Raw genomic sequence first — 24100 nt, 5'->3', positions numbered from 1 at the left:
AGGATCTGGTTCAGCGGTGTGTGTGGCAGGCACAAGGTCACGAAAGCACGTGTGCGTGGTCCCTGGACAGTCCGAGAGAAGAGGAGCATCCAGAAGGTAAGAGAATTCCTTTTTATCCAGCCGTCTATTTCACCGCTGGAGCCCTGGCGAGAAAACCTGCAAGAGAGCACCCTCAGCCAGCGCACGGAAAGCACGCAAGACAGAGGGGGGAGAAAACGATGACTCACCTAGTGGAGGAGAAGACTCTTGTTTGACTGCGCGGTGGCAAAGCCGTGCTCACCACCAGCTCATCGGATTCTCCCCCCCCCCTCCCTCTCTCCCTTTGTTGCTCCTGTGTTGCTACTTGTTGTTGGGGTGAGGCGCACAAAATTTGGCTGCCTATGTACATCAGAGGTCACGACAGTTAGCAGAAGAGACAGAGACAGACAGACAGGAAAAAAGAGCGATGGACGGGCTCACAGATTTCACCTGGCGTTACTCACGCGTGCACGACGTGCGTGCCTCGAGAACTCTGCTTCACTCTATCCAGACGTAGGCGTCCAGGGTCTCGTGAAGGTGCAGTGTGTCCCAGGTTCCTCGAGTGCCCCAGGAGGCACAAGCGCCGGTGGTGGTGGTCATCGACAACGATGGGGAGATGTTCGAGGTATCGGACCCGAAACCATTGTGTGTCGCTAGTGGCTCGTACTCGACACAGAGGTAAAGCTCTAACATGCTAGCACCTTTTCCTTTGACACTCCCGCTCGAGTCCCCTGAGAGAGGATGCCACCGTACAGGCACCGGAATCTCCGTAACGCTCCATGAACGAGGCGCGTCGAGGTCCGCCTGCTTCGGTGTTGCCGTCTTTGCCAACTCCTCCACCTCCGTGACGAACGTGCTGTCTGAAGCACCCTCTCGGCGTCGCAGCGGCTCTGACGCTGTGGACGAGGAGTGAACAACAGATGTCGCAGTGGGACGGCACACGATCGTGGTGTCCCACAGAAGCGCGTCGGCCGGCAGGCGTGAGCACGTGACGCCGTACCATCCCAGCTGCGAGCTGCTATGAGTTGTGTCCCACGATGAAGTTGTCGGCCACATCCACATCCCCACCTCGTCGGTGGCTGTTCGAGCAGGCGTTTCCACCCTCTCCGAACAGCCCTCCACGCTCTGGACACGTGGTCGGACCAGGACTCTCCGAACCACCACCACCACCGCCCCCGCCGTCAGCCGTGCGGTAGTCTCGTCGCCACCCCGACCCCCCGACCACTGTGTTTGCGCGCCCAGCTGCCTCACGAGCCCCAGAGACAGTCGAGCACCCGTAAGTATCACGTCGGACGGAAACAGATAGCGCCGCTGCGTCACCACCAAAATGAGCCGACTCACAGCAGCGTTGTGATCCCTCTCGCCTGCACAGCTATAGTGACCTTCTTGCTGGCCTTCCTCCCACAAGCCATCAGCGAAGGGTTTATCGTCCCGCGACGTGACGTGCGCCGCTCGTGCCTCTGTGGCGGAATCACTGGGCGACGGCGAAGGGCGACGCACAATCGTTGTGAGAAACTCGAGATCGAGCATAGGGTGACGCAGCGATGGCAGCCACACCTGCGTGTACAGCTCGCCAACGGTGACTGAGGCGTGGGGTGACAGGCCCATGGAAAAAGCCTGCAGTATGTCCGCCACTACAGCCCGATGCGATGAGGACGCCGCCGGCAAATGAAGCGGTGACTCCCCACACCTCGATACGGCACCTTCGCGGACAGCAGGAGAAACCAAGTCGCTGGTTGGATCATCTCGCGTGTCCACGAGCCGCCCTAGATCCTCCGCCGCCGCGATGGCAGGAGAGGTGCTTGGAATACCGACAAGCGACTTGTATGCCGCTGTGCTCGATTTGTAGGTGTTGTTGGTGCTAGCAGGAAAGCACAGATCCAAAAGGCTGTCCAGCTGCATGCGCCGCAGCCGTCTCGCCGCCGCCGCCTCGCCGCACAGCTCCATCAAATCAGACGGGAAAATGTCGGCCTCCAGCCGGAAATGGTCAAGGTAGCGCGCATCAAGGATAAGCGTCTGCCACGTTTCTCCGTCGGAGTAGGCAGCGCTGTTCTGCCCCCAGAGACAAGAGACCTCGTTGCCGTGCTCTGGGATCCCGATCAAGGCACGCAGCATGGTCCACTCCGCCTGTTGCTCCACCGCCGGAAGTGTGTCGTCGCGTGGGCGGCAAGACATGAAGAAAAAGGCAAACTGTCGGGCCATCGCAAACAGCCCAGTGCGCCACTGCTTCACCGCGCGCTCCACCAGACTCCGCTGCGCCGAACGCTGACTCGATCGCTCAAGGTGAAATGATGACTCAGTGGCACTCAGGAGTTGGAGATCCACCAAGCTGCTTTCATGGCTGGCAGAACCGCGAGACGTCAGTGCGTCACCCGTCTTCGAGTTTGCAGTCATAATGGAGAGCACAGCATGCGTAAAGCGCTCGACCCTGGGGTGAGAGCTCACGGACGAGACCTCTTGTGACGTTTGCCGTGTCGCTTGAGCGTGCCGCTCCAGAAGAAGCTGCCACCCCAGTTTCCGACGCCGCAAATAGTAGTAGGCTTTGAGCCCGTACGGGAGGGCGTTTCTCTCCACCGCGTCGCGCTGCAGCATGAACTGCGATGCAAGCGGAAGGCTCAGGTCGCCGTTCAAGGACCCCTTCGAGGACGCGCCTTCAGCCTTAGCAGTGCTCTCGGCCGCCGCAGTCCTGTTGCTGCTGGGGCTCTGCACCTCCTCGGTGATTGACCTGTTGAGGCTGGCAATGAACGCCTCGTAGCACCCCAGAATCCATTCAGACAGCAGGTCATGCAGCTGCCCCAGCGGGGCTGGATCGTCGACGTAGCAGCCGAGTTTGTTCCCCTCGCAGCGCATGCGCTCACGAATGCTGGACACCACGTAACTCACCACCATCTCATGATGCGCCAAACGAGCACAGCACAGCAAGTTCTCCACCGCATTCTGTAAGGCGTTGAGGGCGCCAGACGAGATGAAACGCGGGAGCGTTGGCAGCGGCATCGACGCCTGGGCGGCATTATGGGACATCGTCAGCTTCGCGAGGGTCGGTCCGCGGACGCGCATCGTATTAGTTGGAGGAGGCCTGTGGGTTGCGTTGCTGTTACTGCGGTGGGCTATCTCTGCCGCCACGTTCTGCAGAATCGTCTCGCAAACCTGCACGACACCACTGTCGGTAAAATACCGGCGAGACGGCTGGAGAAGCTGGACGAGGCGCTGCTGGGGAGTAATGCTACTCAACGGGATATAGCAGCACGGCGTCACGTGACCAGCCGCGGCCCCTCCCCACAGCACCCGCTCCGTTGCGGGCGAGCAAATCACTGCAAGATACACTGCGGATCCGGCTTTGCCGCCGCCTGACGGTCGAAAGGTGTTGGTGTACAGAGAGAGTAGCCACTGCAACTCTTCTCTGAAGATGCGTACGTCCTTGTCGCGGACGCCTCGCTTGACATCTGCGTCCACGACAAGCGCCAGACACACGCCTCTGCCCTTCCCTGAGAACCGGAACTGCTTCGTCAGCGAGATGAGGGTCTGCGTTGCAGTCGCAAACGTGACGCCTTGTCCCCCGCTCTTGGAGGGCGATACCGTTGCAGCAGAATAGGCTGTTGTAGTCGCCCTACAAAGAGTCAACTCCTGCCAGACAAAAGCGAGCTTCGCCTCCACAGCCTCAAGGCGAAGCCAAGACAGAGAGCTTGTAAGTGCTGAGTCGGTGATGAGGCAGAGAGGCTGCTGCGCCATCGCGGCCCGCTCCATCTGCATCCCCACTGAGATGGCATCACGCAGCTCCACCTCCTCTGCATTGTCCTTCCCGCCGTCTCTACGAGAGCTGGCCATGCTTGATTCTTGTGTCTCGCTGCCAATGCGCTGCGACGGCATATCCGTTGACGTGCGCATCCAACGCTTGCCAAGGCGCCCGTCCGCGGCGAGTGGTATCGCAGGCGGCTTCGGCTCACCTACTGCACCTTCCAAACGCGTGACGGACTCCATGAAAGTGCCATAGAGGGAGGCAGCGTAGTGGTTTGCCTGCTCCACTTGCAACACCGCCATGGACGAGAAGAATTGCGCCACATAAAACTGATTCTCGTCTACATCAGCCTCGGGGTCGCTGTTGAGGTCCTTCTCCTCGCCTGGAACGGCGCTGCCTCTTCGCGCCACATGGGAGAGTAAAGCATCCTCAGAAGTGGTGTAGAGCTCCAGCATGCCGCGGCGCAGCTCCTCCCTTGTTGCGCCAACAGGCAAAAGAAGCGAGGACAAGGAACTGATCGAGGCATCCTTCCGGTTCCTTCCCGTGCTGGGCGAGGCACAGTCGAGTCCCTCTCGGAGGAGAACCTGTAGCACTCGTGTCTGCGCTTCCGTCAGCACACCCGCGTCCGTCTTCGCAGCAAAGACGACTGGTGCGGCCGCCATCGCTGACGCGAGCAGCAGCAGCGAGAAGATGCCCCTCAATGGCACAGGCCAGCCGGCGGCGAGCTGCTCCACCACGCGCTGCACGTAGTTCACCGCTGCGTAGTAGCGTTTGAGCGGCACCGGAAGATCACTGAACGACTGCGGCGCGAAGTGGCGAGTGAACACGGGGGGAAAGCGCACAATATCCATCAGACATTTATCCAATGCAGACACACTCCACGGACGCTGCAGCTTCTCTGCTTCGATCAGCTCGGCAAAGCTCCCTACTGCCTCCAAGGCAGGCAGCACCGGGCCCCAGCCTTCTTGCACCGCCTTCTGCCAGCTCTGCACGTAGTAGACGGTTTGGGACAGCTGACCCTCGTACATGTCGACGTCGGCGAGCGCGCGATCGGTGTCCGCCACCAGCGTGTCCCCGCGTAGCCCGTCTCGGATGTCGCCGATGTCCGCCGCGAGAAGCTTCGCAGCAGCATCGTGTGCCTGCATAAAGTCTTGCAGCACCCTGAAGTAGACCTGCTGCTGTGTCGCTATTTCCTCGCGCATGCTGCACATTTTGGTGGACACAGACGTGGTGCAAACGGCGTCGCGGAGCAGACACTCGTAGTACAGCCGCTGGGGCATTGGGGTGCAGAGGTTGTAGACGTTGACGGCGTCACAGACCGCGTTCGTTTCGACGGGTACCGCTAGCGAGGAGGTGCACACCATATAAAAGGAAGGGTGTACCTGTATCTCCCGGCCCTCCAGCAACAGCGAGACGAACCGTGCAGTGGCGTCCTCTTCGTCTGTAGGGCAGGGAGCAGAGGCTATGGCCGATGGCTGGTGCGACTGCCCGGTTGCAGTGATTGTCGACCCCCTCCGCGGACCCAGCTCTGCGTTCCAGTGCGCCCTCAGCTTGGAGTAAAGAGGGTTGAGGTAGCGGATGAAATCGAGCGACACTGGGTCGTGAACGTCACGGAGAAGAACACCTTCCCCAGCTCCCATAGCCGCGATCACCCGCTCCTTCGCCGACGTGTCCGCCATCGACACGACGACGCAGCCCCTGCATGAGAGAGACAGATACTTGCACACTTCCTGCTCGATGAGTGGCGTTGCCGCACCAATCAAAGTCCACCGCGAAGCGACGCGCTTGAACAGCGCCGTGAAAAGGGCCCTATACTCCCACGCAAAGTCCTCGCTTCCAGGCAACATTAGCGCGCGGGTGCGTGGGGCGTGTGTCTGGTACAGCATGTAGGCGAATGCCTCTTGCGGCGCTGTGGAGTGCAGTCTGGGATGCACCTTCTCGATGAGAAACTGCTGCAAGGACACGTACGTGTCCATCGCCTTGTCGTGCATGGCAAGAAGCGAGTAGAAGGCAGAGACGAGGAAAGTGTCCGCGGCGGCGCAGCGCGCAAACTTCGTGCGCTCCGCCACGTCAGCCGGCGCCGTCAGAAATCGTGAGAAGCGGTCGACAAGTCCGGTATACTTCATCAGTCGGTCCACGATGCCCGCCAACTGCTGCTGCTCTCCCTGCAACGCTTCCGTGGAGCGCTGTGCTGCAGCAATCTCAGCCTTGGTGCACGCCACAGACCCTAGAGCGGACTCCACGCCCTTCAGTCGCGTCGCGTAGAGCTCCTCGTCCTCCTTCAAGTTATCCTCGGACTTCCCGACCTCCTGTACACCAGTCGCGTAGTCCTCAGCGCGGAACTTCCCGCAGTCCACCCACGCCACTACAAAGTCAGCCAATAGTTGGGCGTACGGTTGCACCAGAGCGTACCGCACCGCATCCAGCTCCTCACGCAGCAGGAGACAGGTTTTCAAGGCAGTCTGGTCTTCATTCGGCGCGATCCCTGTCAGGGTCATCGTGAACTCCTTTGTGCATACCCGTTTCATGGCGTTGCCCCACAGCTCGTGAGGGTTGTCGTTGTGCTTTGGAAGGTCTTCACCGAGCACCGCGTAAAGGCAGCGGACAAGAAGGGTACCCTTCTCCGGCACACGCGAGACGGCGAGTGCGCGCATGTTGTTCGCCTTCGCCTTTCGCAGCTGCCGCGCGGCCTTCTCCAGTCGTTCCTCTGCCTTCTTCAGGGCATCGGCGAGGGTTGCGCGTTGAAGGGCGAGAGCTTCCCTCTTCTCTTGCAGCTTGTCACCGAACGCCAGTGTCTCAAGGGATCGCGTCGTGTGCTGGTTCTCCTCGTCGCGCAGCCTCTCAGAGAGCGAGGCTATGCGCAGCTGCTCGGCGCCCAGCCCCTCAGCGATTGCACGAGTTCGCTGCGAAACGGTCTTCACCATCTGTACTGCTTCATCTCCGCGGTCCATGATGACCGTGCCCGTTCTAGCGCTTTCCAAGACCTCCACACGCGCCGCCGAACTCAGGTCGCGGTACAGCGATGCGAACTCAACCAGCTGCGCCAAGGAGGTCGGGTGTCTCTCGGAGACATGTGCGAATATGCCACACAGAGCCCTGCACACAGCCCGTTGCGACAGGCTCACAGGGCAATCACCCCCGTCACGGCCACCTTCCTTGACGCTCTCGTCTTTCCCCTCCTTCGTGTCGGCCTTGTCGAAGGTGGGGATCCCGTCGACATCAGGGTCGCCACCCGCACCGCCGCTGCTCCGCAGAACGGACAACACCAGTTCCTGCACCAACGAGCTCCGCAGCGCCTCCGTGTACAGCGGCAGCACACTCGTCTTTGGCTGCCGCAGAAAAGGGTAGTCGGCCGCTATTCGTTCCACCTCTGCCGCGTCACGCAGGTGGAAGACGAAGTTAAAGGAGCTGCGGAGGCGGTCACGCAGCTCAGTGTCGTCGGCCAGGGTAAAGGGCTTCAGTGATCGCGGATGGGTCACACGGAAGCCACGCATCAGAGAATTGCGCTCCTCGTCCGTGAAAAGACCCGATACATCCCCGCTGCGCAGTAGCAGGTCCACGACCAACAGCACTTCCGGCATGCGCAGCAGCTCGGGAGGGAGGTAAATGATCGCGTGGACGCTGTTCATGCAGACGAACGTGATGGCCGAGCGAAGGTCATGGCGGAAAGTGGCGCTCGCCTCTGCAGGGGACGCAGACGGATGCATTCGGAACCACATGAGAGGCACATGTGTGTTAGAGCACCACAAGCGGAAGAGTCGGCGCAGACCAAACGCGTTCTCTCCCAGAAACACAACCTGCGCATGGGGAACGGAAAGCGTGTCTTGAAGAAACACAAGGCGCGTGGTGAGCCACGTGGTCTGGTACGTAGGGGTAATCAACATGCAAGAGGGGTGCAGTTTCTGCTGTTGATACATTGCCGCCGCCACACTTAACACGTTTGAGCACCCCGGAGTGATGGTAAAGGATCCGCGCAAGGACGAATTACCACTCAGCGCAGCCACACTGGACGACCGTCGCACCAGGATCTCCTTGTGTGCACCCTCTGACCGCACCGCTGCCTTCCTGAGGAAGTCTGGATAGCTAACAAACACCGAGGCATGCCGCGTCACCCCTCGCGTTGGAACGCCTTTGATGTTCGCCCCGCCTCCTGGCCCACGCCTTTCCTCCAATGTCGAAAGGTCCTCCTCTCTCTCGTCCTTCAAGGCATATTCAAACTCGGCAATGCAGTCCGCAACGAACGACTCGTCCTCCCCGGCGATCGCGTCAGGCTCCGGGAGATTCGGAAGCTGACAGACCAAGCCTTTGAAATTGACGCTGCCACGGATGCATTCGCACAAACTGCGCTCCGCGGCCTCCACTGCAAAGTCGTGCAGCCCGTGTGATGCGTCATTCGCCTCCGGGCCTACTGCTCCCATTGGCAGCGGTGGTGACAACGGTAGCGATTCTGAGCATTGCGATACTTTCGGCGATGGCGGCGCACGCAGCTGCGCCTCGTAGAAGGCTGTCACATCAAGGAAAACGCGGGTGGCAACCTGCACATCCGACGCGTTGCTGATAAAGTGCAGTCGCATCACTTCTGCCGCCTGCAGAGCATCTCGGAGGTGCTCAGCGTAAAATGACGGAACGCTGCCTTGCTGACTCGCCGATGCATCCACATGTGTGGCGTTCAGAGGCGTGGACGACACCACTGCGGAGATAGACGGAGCTGGTGTGAATGCGGGGCGTGGTACGGCCACTGCGGGGCACGACCCAAGGGCAGCAACGCGCAGTTTCAGGTGAGTGTAGGCGCCATGAACAAGCCCCAGAAACGTGGCGCAGCCTTGCGAAAATTCCTTGGTGCGCTTTCGAGAAGAGGCCAAGTTGCACAACAGGTGCACGCCGCACGCGATTTCGTCGCTGTCGAAGCCTGGCAAGCGCACATCCACACACCCGCTAAGAGCCCCAGTGCTGCATTGCCTCCTCGAGCCGGCCTGAAATAGGCTCGAGCCGCAGAACACAACGTTAGCGATGGGCATGGTCCCAGTCCTTGGCGTGCTGATCGCACGGAACTCGTCGCAGAAGCGCATCAAGCACCCACCGAGCGTCATCGCGGCTGTATGCAGCTCGTCGCCGCCATTGCGTGCGACCACCGGGGCTAGATGCAAATCGTCGATGCATACCACAAGTCGCCGCCCCAGAGTTGGGCTGTGGCATCCGTCCCAGCGCTGCACCAGCTCACTTGCCATTCTCTGCTGGATGTGAATGGGCCGCATGCCGCCGTTTGCATCGTACACTTGCACAACCCAATCGACTTCGTTCGCCTTCATAGTGTGCAGCAGCGTCGACTTGCCGGCCACGGGGCCGGCATGGAAGAGAACGTGTTGGCCGCAGTTGATCAAACACTCCGTCGCCCGCAGTATCGCCACTCGCGACGGTGTCAAAAACACCTGCGACCACGCGCAGAGATGCGGATCGGTGCGGGTATCTGCTGACCACGACAGAGGCAAGTCGGTGCGCGTGAGAGCCTCCTCAAACGATATCCACCCACGAGGCAGGACGACCTGCTCGAGTGGACTCACGCTATCCCTCAACAAGATTGGAAAGATCTCTCCAGAAAGCTCGCAGCCCGCCAGCGCCTTCATTACGTCCGTCTCTGCGCCGAGGAGCAACAGTTTCAATACATCGCGATCCTCCATGGGGAGTGAGAGTCCCACCGACCACGTCGCCGCCATCACCGCACAGCGCACGGCAAACAGGCGCAGCGGCACCTCGTCTTCGTCCTCCTGCAATTCCAGCGCTCCTCTGTGTGTATGTAGCGTGAGTGCGTAGGCGTACCATCGAGTGCACAGAGCTGCCGCGCGTTGGGCCACGGCGTACATGTTTGTCAGCTCCTTTGCCATTCCTACGAGCTCGGGCGAGGCCTTCGATGCGCGCTCCACCAGCGGTGGCAAAAGCCTCTCCAGCACCCTCGCGACCCACTCTGCGTCAGGCATTGAGCCCAGCGCGTGAGAGATCCCTTCGTGCCACGAAGATGGACCCGCGAGCGACATCATCACAAACCGGTTGAGGGTCCCGGGTGTAACGTTGTGCAACCCCTGCGCTGTGCCAATCACGCGCACCAGTGGGCTAGTGATGACGCTGTTGCCGTTCTGCGGCTCTCCCTCCAGCACCCGCGCCCTGTCCGGCCAAGAACCCAGGAAGAGTGCAAAGGATGAGGCCGCCCCGACATCCTCCATCACCACAACGGGAGCCTTGCTCCTGTGTCGAGGAGCCGTCATCTGTGAAGTGATCAAGGAAAGAAAACCAGGATCCGTAGAGGTGCCATAAAAGTCCGCCGCGGATATGAGAGACATGGAGACGATCAGCGGCAATTGGGAGCCAGCCCACGTTCGCCACAGTCGCGTCTTCCCCGAGAACGGTGGCCCGACAAGGAGCACGCGCCGGTGGACATTCATCCATGATGTAAACCGCTCAAGCAAGGCATCCGCTGCCGCGCTGTGTGTGGTTCGCTTGACAGGCGGGTCGCACCAGCCCTGCGGCGCGACCCCATTCCACGAGGGTAGCAGTAGCTTCGCCTCGATCTGCGTCTCTAGGCTCCGTTTAACCGCCTCGCCGTCTGTGGAGAAGAAAGCCGTGAAAACACTTCCCAAGGCAGTCAGAAGGCGCTGTACTACTCGATGCTGTGACGACCCGATGAGCGTAGGCCCTCTCCCATCGCGCGCATCAGCACTCGCGAACGCCTCGCGCAGCACCACCCGCAGCTGGCGTGCTGTGAAGACGGTTGGATGCAGCTCTTGTAGCTGTCGGTAGAGCTTGGCAAACTCCGCTTCCTCAGCGAACAGAGGACCCCTTGGTACCACTCCCGTCCGAATCAGAAAATCATGCAGCGCTTCTTGAACATCGAAGGGAGCTACGCGCACCTCTCTGCAGATGAGGTCGAGACTGCGGGGCAACGCTACCGGCTCAGCAGCTGAGAAGGCTAACCGGAACAGCGGGTGCACGGAAACCGAGACCATGTCGTCTTTTCCAGCACAGGGCAACTGCCAGACGGAAGAACGGCGCTGCTCGACAGAGGCGGTGGCAATAGGCAAAACGGCTTCCTCTAGCACGGCCCTCGGCACGGCCTCACAGTGCACCAGACACCCCAACGCCCCAACCTCCACACACCCCCGCAGCAAACGTTGAACCGTTTCGGTGGGCACATGCTCTGTGGCTTCAACCCGAAAGAAGAAGCGTCCAAGCAGCAGCGCGACAGCTTCCAAGACCTCTCCCTCCGCCGCAACGTCGTCGCTGGCCCGCACCAGCGAAACACTCCGGGACAGTTCCATATCGACGAGCACTGGCGCCATTTGCACCCACTGCGCCGCACTCATCATCGGCGCGTTGGCGTGCCCGAGGAATTCCAGCCCGTAGTCGAAGAGAACGCCCATCATGCGAACGCAGATGCCATCCTCCGCCGGTGTAAGAAAAGTCTGCACGACACGAGTAGACTCCAGCTCGGTGACACTGCTCACGTGCCATTCTACCGCTAGCTGAACCTCCCTCAAGGCGAACTCCTCGTACGCCAGAGCGGCTGCCACGACGGCTTCGTAGCTGCGCGGTTGCCCACCCTTCGCGCCTTTATCGCATCTGCCCTGCGCCAGCTTGCTGATAGCGCTGCAGAGGTCTGACACTTTGGTGATGTAGGCAATCAGCCCACTTTGCCCAGCGAGCTGTAGTGCCCGCCGCAGTCCTTCCGTGTGTAGAATCCGCAGCGCGAGCACTGTTACCTGACCGCACCATTGCCGCAACCAAGATTCCAGGTTGCATCGGTAATACGCACCCACGCACTCCTTGACTGCAGCGACGAGAGAGGCGCGCACCGCACGGTCAAAGCACTGGATCCAAGTGTCTGGGGTATCTTTCGTGAGCGCCAAGGGAGAGGACAGGGGCAAGCGTGCGCCATCCGTCGCCACAACAGCAGTGACAATCCCGTCTATCACCTCTACATCGGTGATGCGCGGATAAAGGTATTGCAAGAGGTGGGCAAAACTGTGAGCGCTTTGCACGGATTGAAACCCCATGAGCTCCGAGTCGGGCAGGAATCGAAACCGCGGGAACAGAGCTCGACGGCGCTCCGTCACACCCCTCAACACTTCAGCCGCATCGTCCACTTCCGACTTGATAGTCAGAAGGACGTCCTGGATTGTGTCTTGCATCATGGCTGTGTAGAGAGAAAACTGCGGCTTGCGCAAGATCGCACACAACTCCTTGAAGGCATCTGAAGCCACTGTGAGGCTTTTAGTGATGGTGCGCGCTTCTTCAGCCGAATAGATGCCCTCGGCGACCGCGCTCTGCAGCGAGGACAGACACACGCGCAGCTTCACCCACCGCCCCTTCACCTGATCCCACGCCAAAAGCACGCCGCGGCCCTTCTCACACGCGTCAACCCACTCGTCCAAGGACCTCAGGACAGATGGCCCCAAGTTGGGCCGGCGTCGCATCGCACGGCACTTGAGCACGTACTCCTCGATTCGATGTACTATCTCACGCTGAGGCTCCTGCAATAGCAGTGCGTTCAGGTCATTCTTGGCTGCTGTGCTTTCAACAAGGTGCGTGCGCTTGGCATAGCTCCGCATCTCCTCAAGTTCGTTCTCCACTTCGTAGTCGCAGCGAGCCTGACTAACAATCTGCGCCAAGGGGACAATGTGGTCGAGCAGGCCGGCGTCCAGCAAGCGCTTCACTGTAACTGTCATGTTTGTCACCAGCATGACGTCATCCCGCAACTGTGCCGAGATCAGCTTCGCGATGTCGCGCCAGTGACTCTTGCGCAGTCCAGGCGTCGTGATGAGTTCAAGAAACAGCTCCAGCTCCTCAAACTTGGCGAGCGCCAATTCCTGCTCGCGCCCGAGATGAACCAAGACGGGGTAGGCGCGCAAGTTGCGGATGGAGCTGTGAATGAGGCGTCGCCACTCACGGGCGCGCTCGACAAAGGCACTAGCGTTGACGGAAGATACTGGCGTCCGGTACAGTTCACGCAGTTTTGTCGATTTGAACACCGTGATCCAAAACTGCTCGATAATCTCGAAGTGAGTCATGAGGGGCAAATAATTATCGAACGAGTCCTCGGATGCCAGACCCAGCACCATCATTTCGTGCTCCATACTCTTCTGCCTTGTTTCTATGCGTGCGACAAGCTTGCGCAGCTCTGCACAAGTTTGAGCTGCAATGTCACAAGTGTCCAAATCAAACATATGGTACAACTCCTTCACGCCTGTAGAAAGAGTTCGGTAGTAGTCACGAATGGTGCTCCGTAGGTTCTCCAGGTTGCCCCTCAACAGCGGTGTGCATTTGGCTCGAATGTCGCCGCTTTTGTTTGCCTGGCTTCGAAGCTCACCTGGAAATCTCTTGAACTCAAAGACAGAGCGGCATATGTGCTCGTTGACTGGAATAAACAGGTTTTCAATGCAGCTGACCCTGTCGGCGATCTCTTTGTGGCTCCTTTCGCAAAGATAGTCGGCCAAAGCAATCGCCGCTTCGGTATTCCGCAAGTACTCCTCCAACTCCTGCACTGTCGAAGGGGTGGCTTGAAGCATGTCAAGAATCGCACGGCTCTTTGCCTTCGCCTCGTCGACAATACTCACTATGGTGCTCTGGAATGCAGACACAAAAGCCGACAAATAATTTTCCCACTTCTGCGTCAGCTCCAACCGCAACGGGCGACAACTGATCTCAAGGCGCCCGTAGAACAGAACATCGCGAGAGATGTGACGAATATCGGCCAGGTTTCGTCGCGCGAGCACCACGAGCTCCACCACCTCCGGCGGTGTCCCCGTCTTTGCAATGGCAAGGTTGTGCACTGGTATCTTGCAAAATTTGCTATAGGAGGACAAAATCGTGTTAATCAGCACTGATGCGCTTTCTAACACTCCTGTGATCGACGCACGGTACGAGGCCAGCTCCACGTGCGACACAATGGTGAGTTTCTTGTCGCCGAACCTCGGTTCTCGGAAAATTGCGCAAGCCAGCCTTGGTAGGCCATTAATGCCCTTTTCCACTTCTGCAAAAAGCTCCGCTATGCCAAAAAGCAGAAGAGAAAAAGATGGGGCTCGGGGTTGGAAGCTCTCGCCGACGACTAGTTCAACACGCAAGGACGGCAGTCGTTGAGCACGCGGTGATATTCTGACCTCGTTGGCTACGCCGTCACAATCAAAAAACCGCACAAGACAATCCAGCGCATCGAAAAAAAGGGATCTTATCTTGTTGACTAAAAATATCTCTGTGGCAACAAACACCTTTTTGAACACGCTGTCCTCATACTCCCGTTCAGTCAAGTGCAGCACCTCACGAGCGGTTTTGCAATGTGAAAAAAACAGCGCTTCGACGCAAGCGTAAAACTCGATTCGAATTCGTGAAACGGCAGAGCTCATCCCCTTGGACACTTGCTTGAGGAAAGTGACGACGTCAATGCAAGAAACGGTCACATCAATGTTGAGAAAACGAAGTCTCGAAAATTTCTCTTCCCAGATCGACATTAGTCCTCTAAAATAGTTGCTAGTGAGAGGATTCCAAAGCAGTTGAGATTTGAGCTGCTCCTTGGCCGCTTTGAAGTGCTCCCGCGAACGCGGTATTTCCTGAGCTGCCGCGTAAGTGATGCTGCGTATGGTGCGCTCCGGTTCAGTCGCTAGCTGAAGTGGAGCCAAAATCCTTCGAAACAGATGGTTAAGGCACATGTAGTAAAAGATACCCTCTGATATTGCTTCTGCGTACGCTTCGTTCACGTTGCATATCTCGCCTGCCACAACCTCCTTGGAGATAGAGGTGCACCCTCTGCTCGCTAATATCAAAATGTTTCGCAAGCTGCGCCGGCTGAGGGGAAAGTATTCCTTGATTAGAGGCTTGTACAGAGATACCATTTTCGCCGTTCGAATGCGACAATGTACCATAGAGACGCCATTCGTGCCTTTATCGGACTTCTCGCAGCACTCTATGGGTACGCGCACACCTGACTCGCTGTCCTGATGCGAAGCGCCATGAGGCCGCTTTCCTTCATCAAAGCGAAATAGTCCGACGTGTGGTGAATAATGGGAGCCGATGCGGCAGCTCACGGACTGGGGAGAATCAACATATTCACAAAGCGTCTTAAAAAGTTGGCTTTTTTGTGTCTGTAAAAGGGGCAGCTCCACAGCTTCGCCATGGTAATCTGGTGCGAAGGCGAGCCTCCGACACACAAAGGTTTGACTTCGCTGCTTTCCTTCATTGCACATAAGTGGCACAGGAACACCATCCCAGTAGTACCGCAGCACTTTCTCCAAGCGCCCGCCTACTTTTTCGTGACTTTTACTGGATTCCATGGTCTGCGTCTCTGCAAAGGGAAAAGAGAGAACAAAAGGAAGGAGATGATGCACAAACCAATTCACCATACTAGCCTCTGCAGAGACAGCGAAGCTATCTTTTCTCGCCCATTCGTCAAGGCAGACTGCAGTAAAATTGCAACATCTGTTAGTGAAACCCTCATCACGAAACTTGATCAAGCGGTTTGCACAGCAAAAAGATGAAGTTCAGACCTTTATGTAAAACTGGTCTGTTTCAAACAAAATGTGAGATGCTTTTTTTTTCACCGAATCGCGGGGGTCTCTCGCAGCTTTTGAAAATCGAAGCGTTGCTCTGACCCTTGCTTCAGTTGATCCAAAACAAATTCAAGCCATGCCAGCTGCGTCACCCCTTCTTCGCAGTGATGCGCTTTCACTCGCTTCAACTCGTACTCGTAGTCCTCTATCATGATGCAAATACGATTTCGCATCAACATTCCGCGACACGTGAACGTGATTCCGTACAGCACTACTCCCATGCTGATGGCAGGAGGCAAGGGCCGGGCGTAATACATGCTATTTTTGAAAATGTGCCGTGGTCCCCACGCTTTGAATGCGGCCAGAACACCTCCGGTGGAAAAAGCGATGCAGCCGAAGAAGTACTGCCACGAGAGCCTCTCGTGATGAGCGAGCTGTTCTATTCTATCTGCCACATGATTTCGCTGTACCTGCGATATTTCTAAAACGTACCTTGAAAACCGCTGCCGGTCACTTTCCGCTGTCATTCTTGCAGTTTAGGTAGCAACTGCTGTAGTGGCTCAACGCTATATGTGTGGGGGAGCCGCGGCGCCTCTGCAAAACTACTCTAAAAGGGCTTTCCTCGTATTTCAAAGCAGAGAGAGTAGAGGGAAGTATGCACTGAGACGAGCTGTCCAGCATCGTCTGATTTTCCATTGAAGTGTAGGTCCCACATCGAAAATGAGGTTCTTCACGTCCAACCAGTAAATCAGTCGGAGAGCATCGCCGGCCCTTGATGTTGCACACCTTCCCGTGGCGCCATTGCACTTCAAAAGTGCGCTTCGGTTACAATATTCGGGGGTGTATTACTTTTTGTGTAAGGCTATTGTATGTTGATTTAAGCCACTGCAGCCTCGTCCTGGTGACTGTGTCACCTCGTGTTTGCCTTCGCATGAGAGCTATCGTAGTTCTTGGTGATTGGAAAGCCAGATGTCTCGAACGCGAAAACAGTGTTGATATTTTCGTCGGACCGAACGAGGCTCACTCTATACACACCGCTAAGGAAGAGCTTTCCAATAATCAGCCTGTACAAAACAAAGAATACCACCACTAAAAAGATAAAAAGCTGCCACGCTGCTTGACACCAACGGAAACGATAATTATACTCGGCCTAAACAATTGAGGGTCGTCTAAGGGTGGTGGAACTCCAGTTAAGACAACTGTGAAACAGAGTCAACGAGAGAAACAACCTCTGAGGAACTTGTTTTAACCAAATCTCATTCCGCATACTGAACCGCGCCCCAATCCAAGAATATGATTCAAAAGAGCCGTTTAAGCAGCGCGCCATCAAACGCGTGCGAGCTTGTGTGTTGCCTTTCAGCCACCCAACTGTTTGATCGACCATCAGGGATGCATCACAGGAGCACTGAAGCTGCATTCGAACAGCTTTTGCATGTCGTCTCGCCGATGCATCAACGCACACTTCGATGATTTCATCAACAGCTGACACACCGTTCATTCACTCCTAGTCGACCCCAACCGCAGCCAGCGGCCCTTCAGTACGACACGTTGAAACCACAGAAAAGAGCGGCTTTTTCCTCTACTCTTGAATTTCTCAAAGGTGTTTTTATTCTACGTACGAGCCAACCCAAACTCACCATTAGCACTGCCAAGTCGTTCAGTCACCGTAAACACCCTCCATGCGTAGAATGGAGTCACCAAAGAAGCCTCATAAATCCACCTGCCCCCCCCATCCCCAGCAAGAAAGCCACGAGAAGCCACTTGCAAAGGCCTTTTTTGACCCCCTTCCCCACCACAACCTGCGCCCCAAGCTTGCACCGATCAAAATGACACCACGAGTGACCCCTCCTTAGCGCCAAAGCATTCAGTCAAGAGAACTAAAAACACAACCCCACGCAACGCAGAAGACCTGAGGCCGATGGCAAAAAGCAACTCGAAACAACTCCCCAGAAACAGAACCATGCTGACAGGCGACGAGGCAACTTGCCTCTCCACCGTTCGTCGGCGCATCACTCCGCCACCGCCCCCCTTCAGAGCCGGCAGCGGAAAAAGCCCATGTGTGATAAGAAAGCAAAAAGAACTCCCCCACCAGACTCAAAACCCCGGTTTCTTTACACCTTTCCAATTTCCACCGTTACCACCCCAAGGGCGCTGTCCAAACTACTTCCCCCCTTCACCCCCAAGCGATAAACGGGGATGCCAACCCAGCCAGAAGGTGAAGGATAACAGCGAATGAAAACCGAAGCCTCTCACGAGCACCCAATTCCTTCGCACACTTCCACAAAAAGCGCGCGACCCCAGCCACCTTTCTCGATTCCCCCAAAGCAACCCCACATGACCCCACAGCTCAAAACACCGACGCATCCACACTTCATGGTCACCGATCTTTCTTCCCCGACCACACAGCGGCAGCACAGCAACCATTCCCACATACCAGACGCAGTGGAACCCACACACCAGCCCCCGTGACAACCAGACCCTGGATGTGTTTCGCACGTTTCGGCCTAAGCGCAAACACCCTGCAAAAAATAACGGAAATCCGCCCGCCAAGAGCTTTCGCACTCGTGGAAAATAAACCCCTCCTTTCATTTGATTTTCCAAAAAAAAACACCGCCGTCTTGTAAGCGCTTCCCGAAAAATGCAAACGTCGACATCCGCCCCACCTCCGTTGCGCTGCGGCTACGCCCTGGCCCTCGGGGACCGGCCGTCCGGTCGCCGGGTCGGGACCTTGCGTCCGGCGGGCTCAGGGGGGGGGCTGGCCGGCCCCAGGCCACAGGCCCCCCGAAACCCCCTGCTCCGCCGGTGCGCCATGCGTCTCACCCGGTCGCCCCAAGCCGCTGCATCCCGTAAGATGGTGTGGGGGCTCTCCTCGGTAGAGTCTGGACGACTCAGTGGTGCAGCTCGGGGTGCCCCCATCGCGTCACCCGCGTTGATGCCCCATAAGGCCCGCAGGGTAGAGTGTGGCGGATGCCGCACATCCCGCAGCAGGCCAAGCCCCAGCGCCATCACGCCAAACCCGGCGCGGCAGCCGCAGCCCCTCTGCGGCCGCGCCATCGGGCGTATTATGCGGGCGAAGCGCCACGGCCGCTCCCAGTTTCGTGCCCGTCTGCACTACTCCATCCGCCCACAGCGCGCAAGGGAGCCCCGTACACAACGGCAGGGTCGCTGTCTGAACGCCGCTGGCTTTGCCTCCGTCCAGGGAGGACGCCCGCGCGGGCAGACCGCCCCCAGCCCGGCAGCCCGAGGCGTGGCCACATCGAGGGCCCCCCCCCTCGCGAAGTGTCAGCCGGTGTCGCGCACTGGCTGGACGCCAAGACTGAGATGGAGGCGGAAGGGATCCCCGTTTAGGTGCGCGCGTGCTGCGGGGTGCTGCAACTGGCCCTGATGTCGCGCAACGAAGGGTGCGCGCCTCGTCTTGAAGAAACGCGCGGCCCTGCGCGGCGCCCAGTGCCCCACCCCCCAGAGGGGGGATGGCGGCGTGGCCGGCACTTGTCTTCCCACGTGGCCGTCAAGCCGTCGCCACATCATGCGCTCGAGTAACTTGCGCGTGTTGCCAGTCAGCACCACAGGGGCGGCAGGCCGCAGGGCCAGCACTCGGCATGTGCAGTTTCACAAGGGCCAAAAACGCGCCCCGCCACCCCGCTCCCCTTCAATGCGGCGGCGGCGCGGCCGGTGGTGACGCCCCGGCCGTGGATGTTCAGCGGTGCCCCTTTCCTGCCGTGCATCGCTAGGGCTTCGACGCGCTCACGGCAAACCTCGTCAAGGTCGATGGCGGGACCCAGTGGGCGTTGCGGGGTGGTATCCTGAGCCCGTCCACCCTGGGCGGTTCGAAGGCCGCGACGTGGGATCTCCGTAAAACGCGGCGGGGGGGGGGGCGGCGCCGTCTGGCACCAGATGGGGAACTTCCCGTGCACCCAGGCAAACCCTTGGGGGTGCGGCCTCGCGTGGGGTTTATCCGCCGGGTAAGGTCGTGGCGGAAATGCGAGGGCGAAGCCGCCACAACCTTGTCCTTTGGAACTGGGGAAGGGAGGAGGTCTACACACTTCTTCGCGTGCCGTGTCGTGCCGCACGGGCGAAGAGACGCTAGCGCCGTGACTCTCTCACCCCCTGCTGCGCTGGGGGCGTTGAAAGCCCCGGGGGGAACAAGTGCTTGTAGGGTGGTGTTTCGGGAAAAGGGCGCGGCCGTGGGTGCTGTGGTTGCGGGCCCTTGGGCGTAAATCGGTGGGGCCGTTAGATCCATGAGCAGCGTTTTGGTGTCATTGGCCCCATGGCGGCGGCGGCGCGCATCGCACCGGCGGTGGTCCATGGGCACGACCGGCATCGGCGCAACGCTGCGGAAGGAGAAACGGGCACGGAAAAAGAAGCGGGCGGATGCGCACATTTGTTGCATCGTGGGTGGAATTCCTACTGGGCCCGTCAAGGCGTGATCCTGACCGCGGGGCTGCCCGGCACAGCGCCAGCTCAGACCCAACAGGAGACACGAAGAGTCGGCAGCAGCACTGGGGGGGCAGGCTGCAGGCTTTTTCGCCTGCCCACAACGAGTGGTCCCACCCGAAGATGCCACGTTGGGGTGGCCTTGATCGTGAAGAAGGAAGGTTGTGTTTCGGGAAAGGGCAAACCATTTTTTGGGAATTGTTGAAAAGAGTTGGTGCCGCGGTATTCTAGGTAGTGGGCTGGTGTCAGGTAAGCAATTGTGGGAAACTGCGTGTTATTGTTTGTTGTTGGGTAGGGAAAAAGGGAATCTTTGTGATTTTTTACCGTTCCAATTTTGGTCGTGGGGACCCTTCCCCTACTCCTTGGCGGGCTCAAGGGGGCCCCGCTTAGGAATTGTTCGGCGCTCTTTTTATGCGAAACTGCGCATTCTTAGGCTTTTTGATCGATTATTTTTTCTTCATAAGTTTTTTGGACTTATGCATTTTTTTTCTCTTCTGGCCCTGCCCGGGTGAGGGGCGGGCTCTGTTTACCGTGGGGTCTCAGGATCCTGGACCCTTCATGGTTAGAGCCAGTGGGCCCCTTTCGCCAGCATCCCTGCCAAATGCCGGGCCACTTCTTGTGACGAGATTTCCCGGCGCCCACCGCAGGGGGGGGGGCCAGTGCAATGCGCCGCTGGTGTCGTTGGGCGGGTCCTGGGCGGCGTGGCGTTGGGGCGGCCTGCCGCGACGAGCGCGCCTGTGCTACCCATGCGGTGCGGCAGCTGACCGCGCCACTGGGGCGTATTTCACCCGGCCTTCACACTGCGTGCTTGTGTGGGGAGCCTGCACTCCCCGAGGATGCACCACGGTTCGGCAGGCGAAATGGGAGAGACTTTGGGGCCGCCCACGAAGCAGGGGGTGGTTGGGTATGGGGGGGTGGCCGTGGTCTACAATGACGGGGTTGGTGCGTTGCTGCGCCGTGTCTATCCGCGGGTGCTTCGCACTACGTGAATGGGGTCTGTGAGGTGCGAGCGGCGGGCGAAGTGGCCCTTGATCTGAAGTTGCATGGGAGAGAAGGGGTGCGCTGCAAAAATGTTCTTGCGAACTCTGGCTGCTTCAAGGTACTGATGCCTGGCGGAGATGTGGATGCTTCGCTGGACAATGTAGGGTTCGGCTAGGAAAGGATGGATTCGAGCGTCTGTGCGGCTGGGATCTTTTTCGAAATCAGCGTCATGCTGCTCTTTACCGAGTATCCACTTGCCCGGTGTGGTGGATACGTTACGATTTTTCTTTCCACATAATTGTATTGAAGAGATCGCAGTGGTATTTGCAGCCATGGAAAGAAAGCAAGACGGTTGTGGAGTTTGTGTTCAAAGTCGCGGGCGCGGCGATTTTTTTTTTCTGCGCAGCTGTGAAATTCTCTTCTCGCTCAGGTTTCTTGATGTTTGACTTGCAAATATCTGTGGGACAGCCAAGTTCTTCGATATACAGACTCGTTTCTTTGCTGTTGCAACGGCAAGCCTTTTTTTTCCAATCTACCATTTGCTGATCTTTGGTAACCCTCGGTTAGTGTTTCCCCAGCGCACTCATCTCTCTTGGCGCATTGTTTCGCGATGCAGCCGGCCAACAGGAGAGGGACAAGAAGCATATGAGGACGCGGCGCAGTGTACCTTTTTGCTCATTTCTATATGGGCTGCAACCCGATCTTGTGCCATTTTCCATACTTCTATGCAGCTCTCAACCATCTTTCTTTCCGCTTTGTTTCTTTCTGTTGGCTGTTTTCTAGTCTAGGTATCCAGATCATGTACAATGGCTCGAAACAAAGAACATAAGCAGCGCTTCGCGTCAAAGCACGCACTGGCTGACAAATCCAAGGGTCGGCAACTACAGAGCAAGCAGTGCAACGTAAAGGCTGGGACTTCTGCTCACAACAAGGAGCGTTCAAAGCAGATAGCTACTGCAATGCGTGACAAGCGAGCCCGTGCAGCTCTGGACCAGCGGCGCCTGGGGAGCGCTGACGGAATACCTCGTATTGTCGGCATTGTTCCCGCCAATGAGTCCGGAAACACGGAGGAAATTCTTCAGGGATTCTGCAAGAGCCTGCATGTGGATTTTCCAGGCGGCGATCAACCGTTCAGTGTTTTGTCCAAGGAAAGGAAAGCCGCTTTCACATTTGTCTGCGAAAAAGACTGCAATGACCAGGACTGCATCGACGTCGCGAAAGTGAGTGATTTTATGGTGCTTACACTTGACTGCTCACAGGCTGTACAAAATACTATCCGTGAGCTTCAAGATGCTCACGCTTTTACGGGTGACGACGGAGGAGAGACGATTGCGACAACTTGGTTCAGCGACGTTGGCTTATGCATCACCGACTACACGCGCGATCTCGTTGCGGCTATTAATTCGCAGGGTACCCCAAGCGTTGTCGTCGTAATTCAGAACCTGCACACCTTTGCCGACCGCCAGCGACAGAAGGTGCTGAAGATCCACCAGCGGTATTTCAACTCTGTTCTGAGTGACACAACGAAGGTTGTGTCTGTGGTCAGCCAAGACGACTACACCAACATTCTGCGCCACATGCAGGTGTCAAAAATCCGGACCCTGAAATGGAGAGATCAACATCCATACATGGCAGTGGAGGAAAAGGCCTACAATCCCGAAACCCAGGAGCTTACAATCACGGGTCATTTGCGTGGTATGCCTCTTTCTGCTACACAGCTTCTGCACCTGACAAATCACGGTACTTTCCAAGTTTGCAAGATCGAGGAAGTGCGGAAGGGTGACGAGCGAGTGCTCATTGAGACATCTGAGGAAGAACAGCGAGAGTCACTCCAGCAAGTTCAAGCGAATTCAACTCTAGAGGACGATGGTTTTCCAACTGACGCGGATGTGGTTTATCATCAGGAAATTGCTCGGACTCACAAGATTCGCGTACCGGCTGGCGTTTCCAGCGACCAAGCGGCGTGGTATGACACAGAGGACAACATCGTGAAGGAGAAAGCACCGGAGCATCAGCACATTACCATGGATGATGAGGACGCCTTTGCCGGGGATGCCATGTCTTACCGCACGACACAAACCGATGTCGATTTTCTCAAGGTTGAGGATGTCGTTCGTCTGGAGCGCATGACAGACGAGGAGAGGATACTGGAAATGGAAAGACTGAAGGAATTGAGCGAGGAGGAGGCTTGGAATCCAGATATGGTAGATACTCCGGTTAACATATCGGCGAGACAGCGTTTTGCCAAGTACCGTGGAATGAAGAGTTTCCACACAGGCAGGTGGGATCCGGCGGAGAACTTGCCTCCACAGTACGCTTACATCTACAAGCTTCAGGGGTATTCTCGTATTCGCGAGAGTGCAATTGGCGCATGCGAAGGAGGCATGGCTGAGGTGGGCATGCGCATCGCCATCACACTCGTCAACGTCCCTCAAAGCGTGTGGGATGCCTGTGAGCGGTGTTTTCTTATTGCTTCCGGTCAGCTGCAGCACGAGCAAAAGTGGTCTGTGCTGCACTTCCAGGTTCAGAGGGCGTCGGAACTGGATGAGCCTATCAAGTCCAAAACTCCCATGCTGGCGCACATTGGATTTCGCAAGTTCTACGTCTCGCCGCTCTTCAGCGATATCAGCTCAGGGGACCGATCCAAGTTTGCCCGCTTCTTCCACGAAGGGGACAGGTTCCGTATGGCGACATTCTTTGGTCCCATCAGCTACAACCCATGTCCGCTGCTGCTCTTCCAGGTACCTTCACTTGAGGAGCAGGCAGAGGGAAATCCTCTGCGACTAGCATGCTTTGGCGGTAGCCTTCCTCCCAACCCTGAAACTCTTCTGCTAAAGCGCGCTGTTCTCAGTGGCCGCGTGGCGGTGATTCACAAAAAGCAGGTCGTTGTCAAGTACATGTTCTTCAATGACGAAGATATCAAGTGGTTTCAGCCGGTCGACATTTACACTAAGTTCGGCCGTCGTGGCAAGATAACCAAACCCGTTGGCACTCATGGGCTTTTCAAGGCTGTTCTCAACGACCAGATTATGCAGCATGATGTTGTGTGCATGGACCTATTCAAGCGAGTATTCCCGAAATGGACTACGGTTGCGTTCAGCATGTCCGACGTCCCTGCCGGGCATACGGAAAACGAGGAGGAATGCTGAGATGCAGCATCGGTTTGATGAACTTGGCTGTTGTTGAGGAGTAGGCGTACCCAGTTTAAGAAACCAACTCTTCTTTCCCTCTTAAGACTCGTCTAAGACACATAAAGCTGAAAAAAAAAGAAAGTAGGACTCATCCACGGGCAGCAGGCTACAGGGAGACAACACAGAAGGTGCTTTTTTTATTCACTGTTCTCTGCTGGATTCAATGTCTGCCCATTTTCACGCTAGTATATGGTTTATCTCAGAGGGTC

The 24100-nt window shown here is 57.4% G+C and overlaps 3 protein-coding genes across 3 annotated transcripts; 1 reads left to right on the top strand and 2 right to left on the bottom strand.

The window, feature by feature from the left end:
• Positions 1-516: 516 nt before the first annotated feature.
• Positions 517-15138, bottom strand: LMXM_07_0480 (conserved hypothetical protein; the record flags this gene model as incomplete). Its single annotated transcript, XM_003872145.1, has 1 exon — positions 517-15138. The coding sequence occupies one exon, from the start codon at positions 15136-15138 to the stop codon at positions 517-519; it is 14622 nt and encodes a 4873-aa protein (XP_003872194.1).
• A 194-nt stretch (positions 15139-15332) lies between these two features.
• On the bottom strand, positions 15333-15812 carry LMXM_07_0475 (conserved hypothetical protein; the record flags this gene model as incomplete). Its single annotated transcript, XM_003872144.1, has 1 exon — positions 15333-15812. The coding sequence occupies one exon, from the start codon at positions 15810-15812 to the stop codon at positions 15333-15335; it is 480 nt and encodes a 159-aa protein (XP_003872193.1).
• Positions 15813-21506: 5694 nt separating this feature from the next.
• Positions 21507-23849, top strand: LMXM_07_0470 (conserved hypothetical protein; the record flags this gene model as incomplete). Its single annotated transcript, XM_003872143.1, has 1 exon — positions 21507-23849. One exon carries the CDS (start codon positions 21507-21509, stop codon positions 23847-23849), a length of 2343 nt encoding a protein of 780 aa, XP_003872192.1.
• Positions 23850-24100: the final 251 nt, after the last annotated feature.

Source organism: Leishmania mexicana, chromosome 7, assembly GCF_000234665.1.
Source record: "Leishmania mexicana MHOM/GT/2001/U1103 complete genome, chromosome 7".
NCBI lineage: Eukaryota > Euglenozoa > Kinetoplastea > Trypanosomatida > Trypanosomatidae > Leishmania > Leishmania mexicana.
Note: the sequence above shows the minus strand (reverse complement) of the source record. Positions and strands in the feature narration are given on the sequence as shown.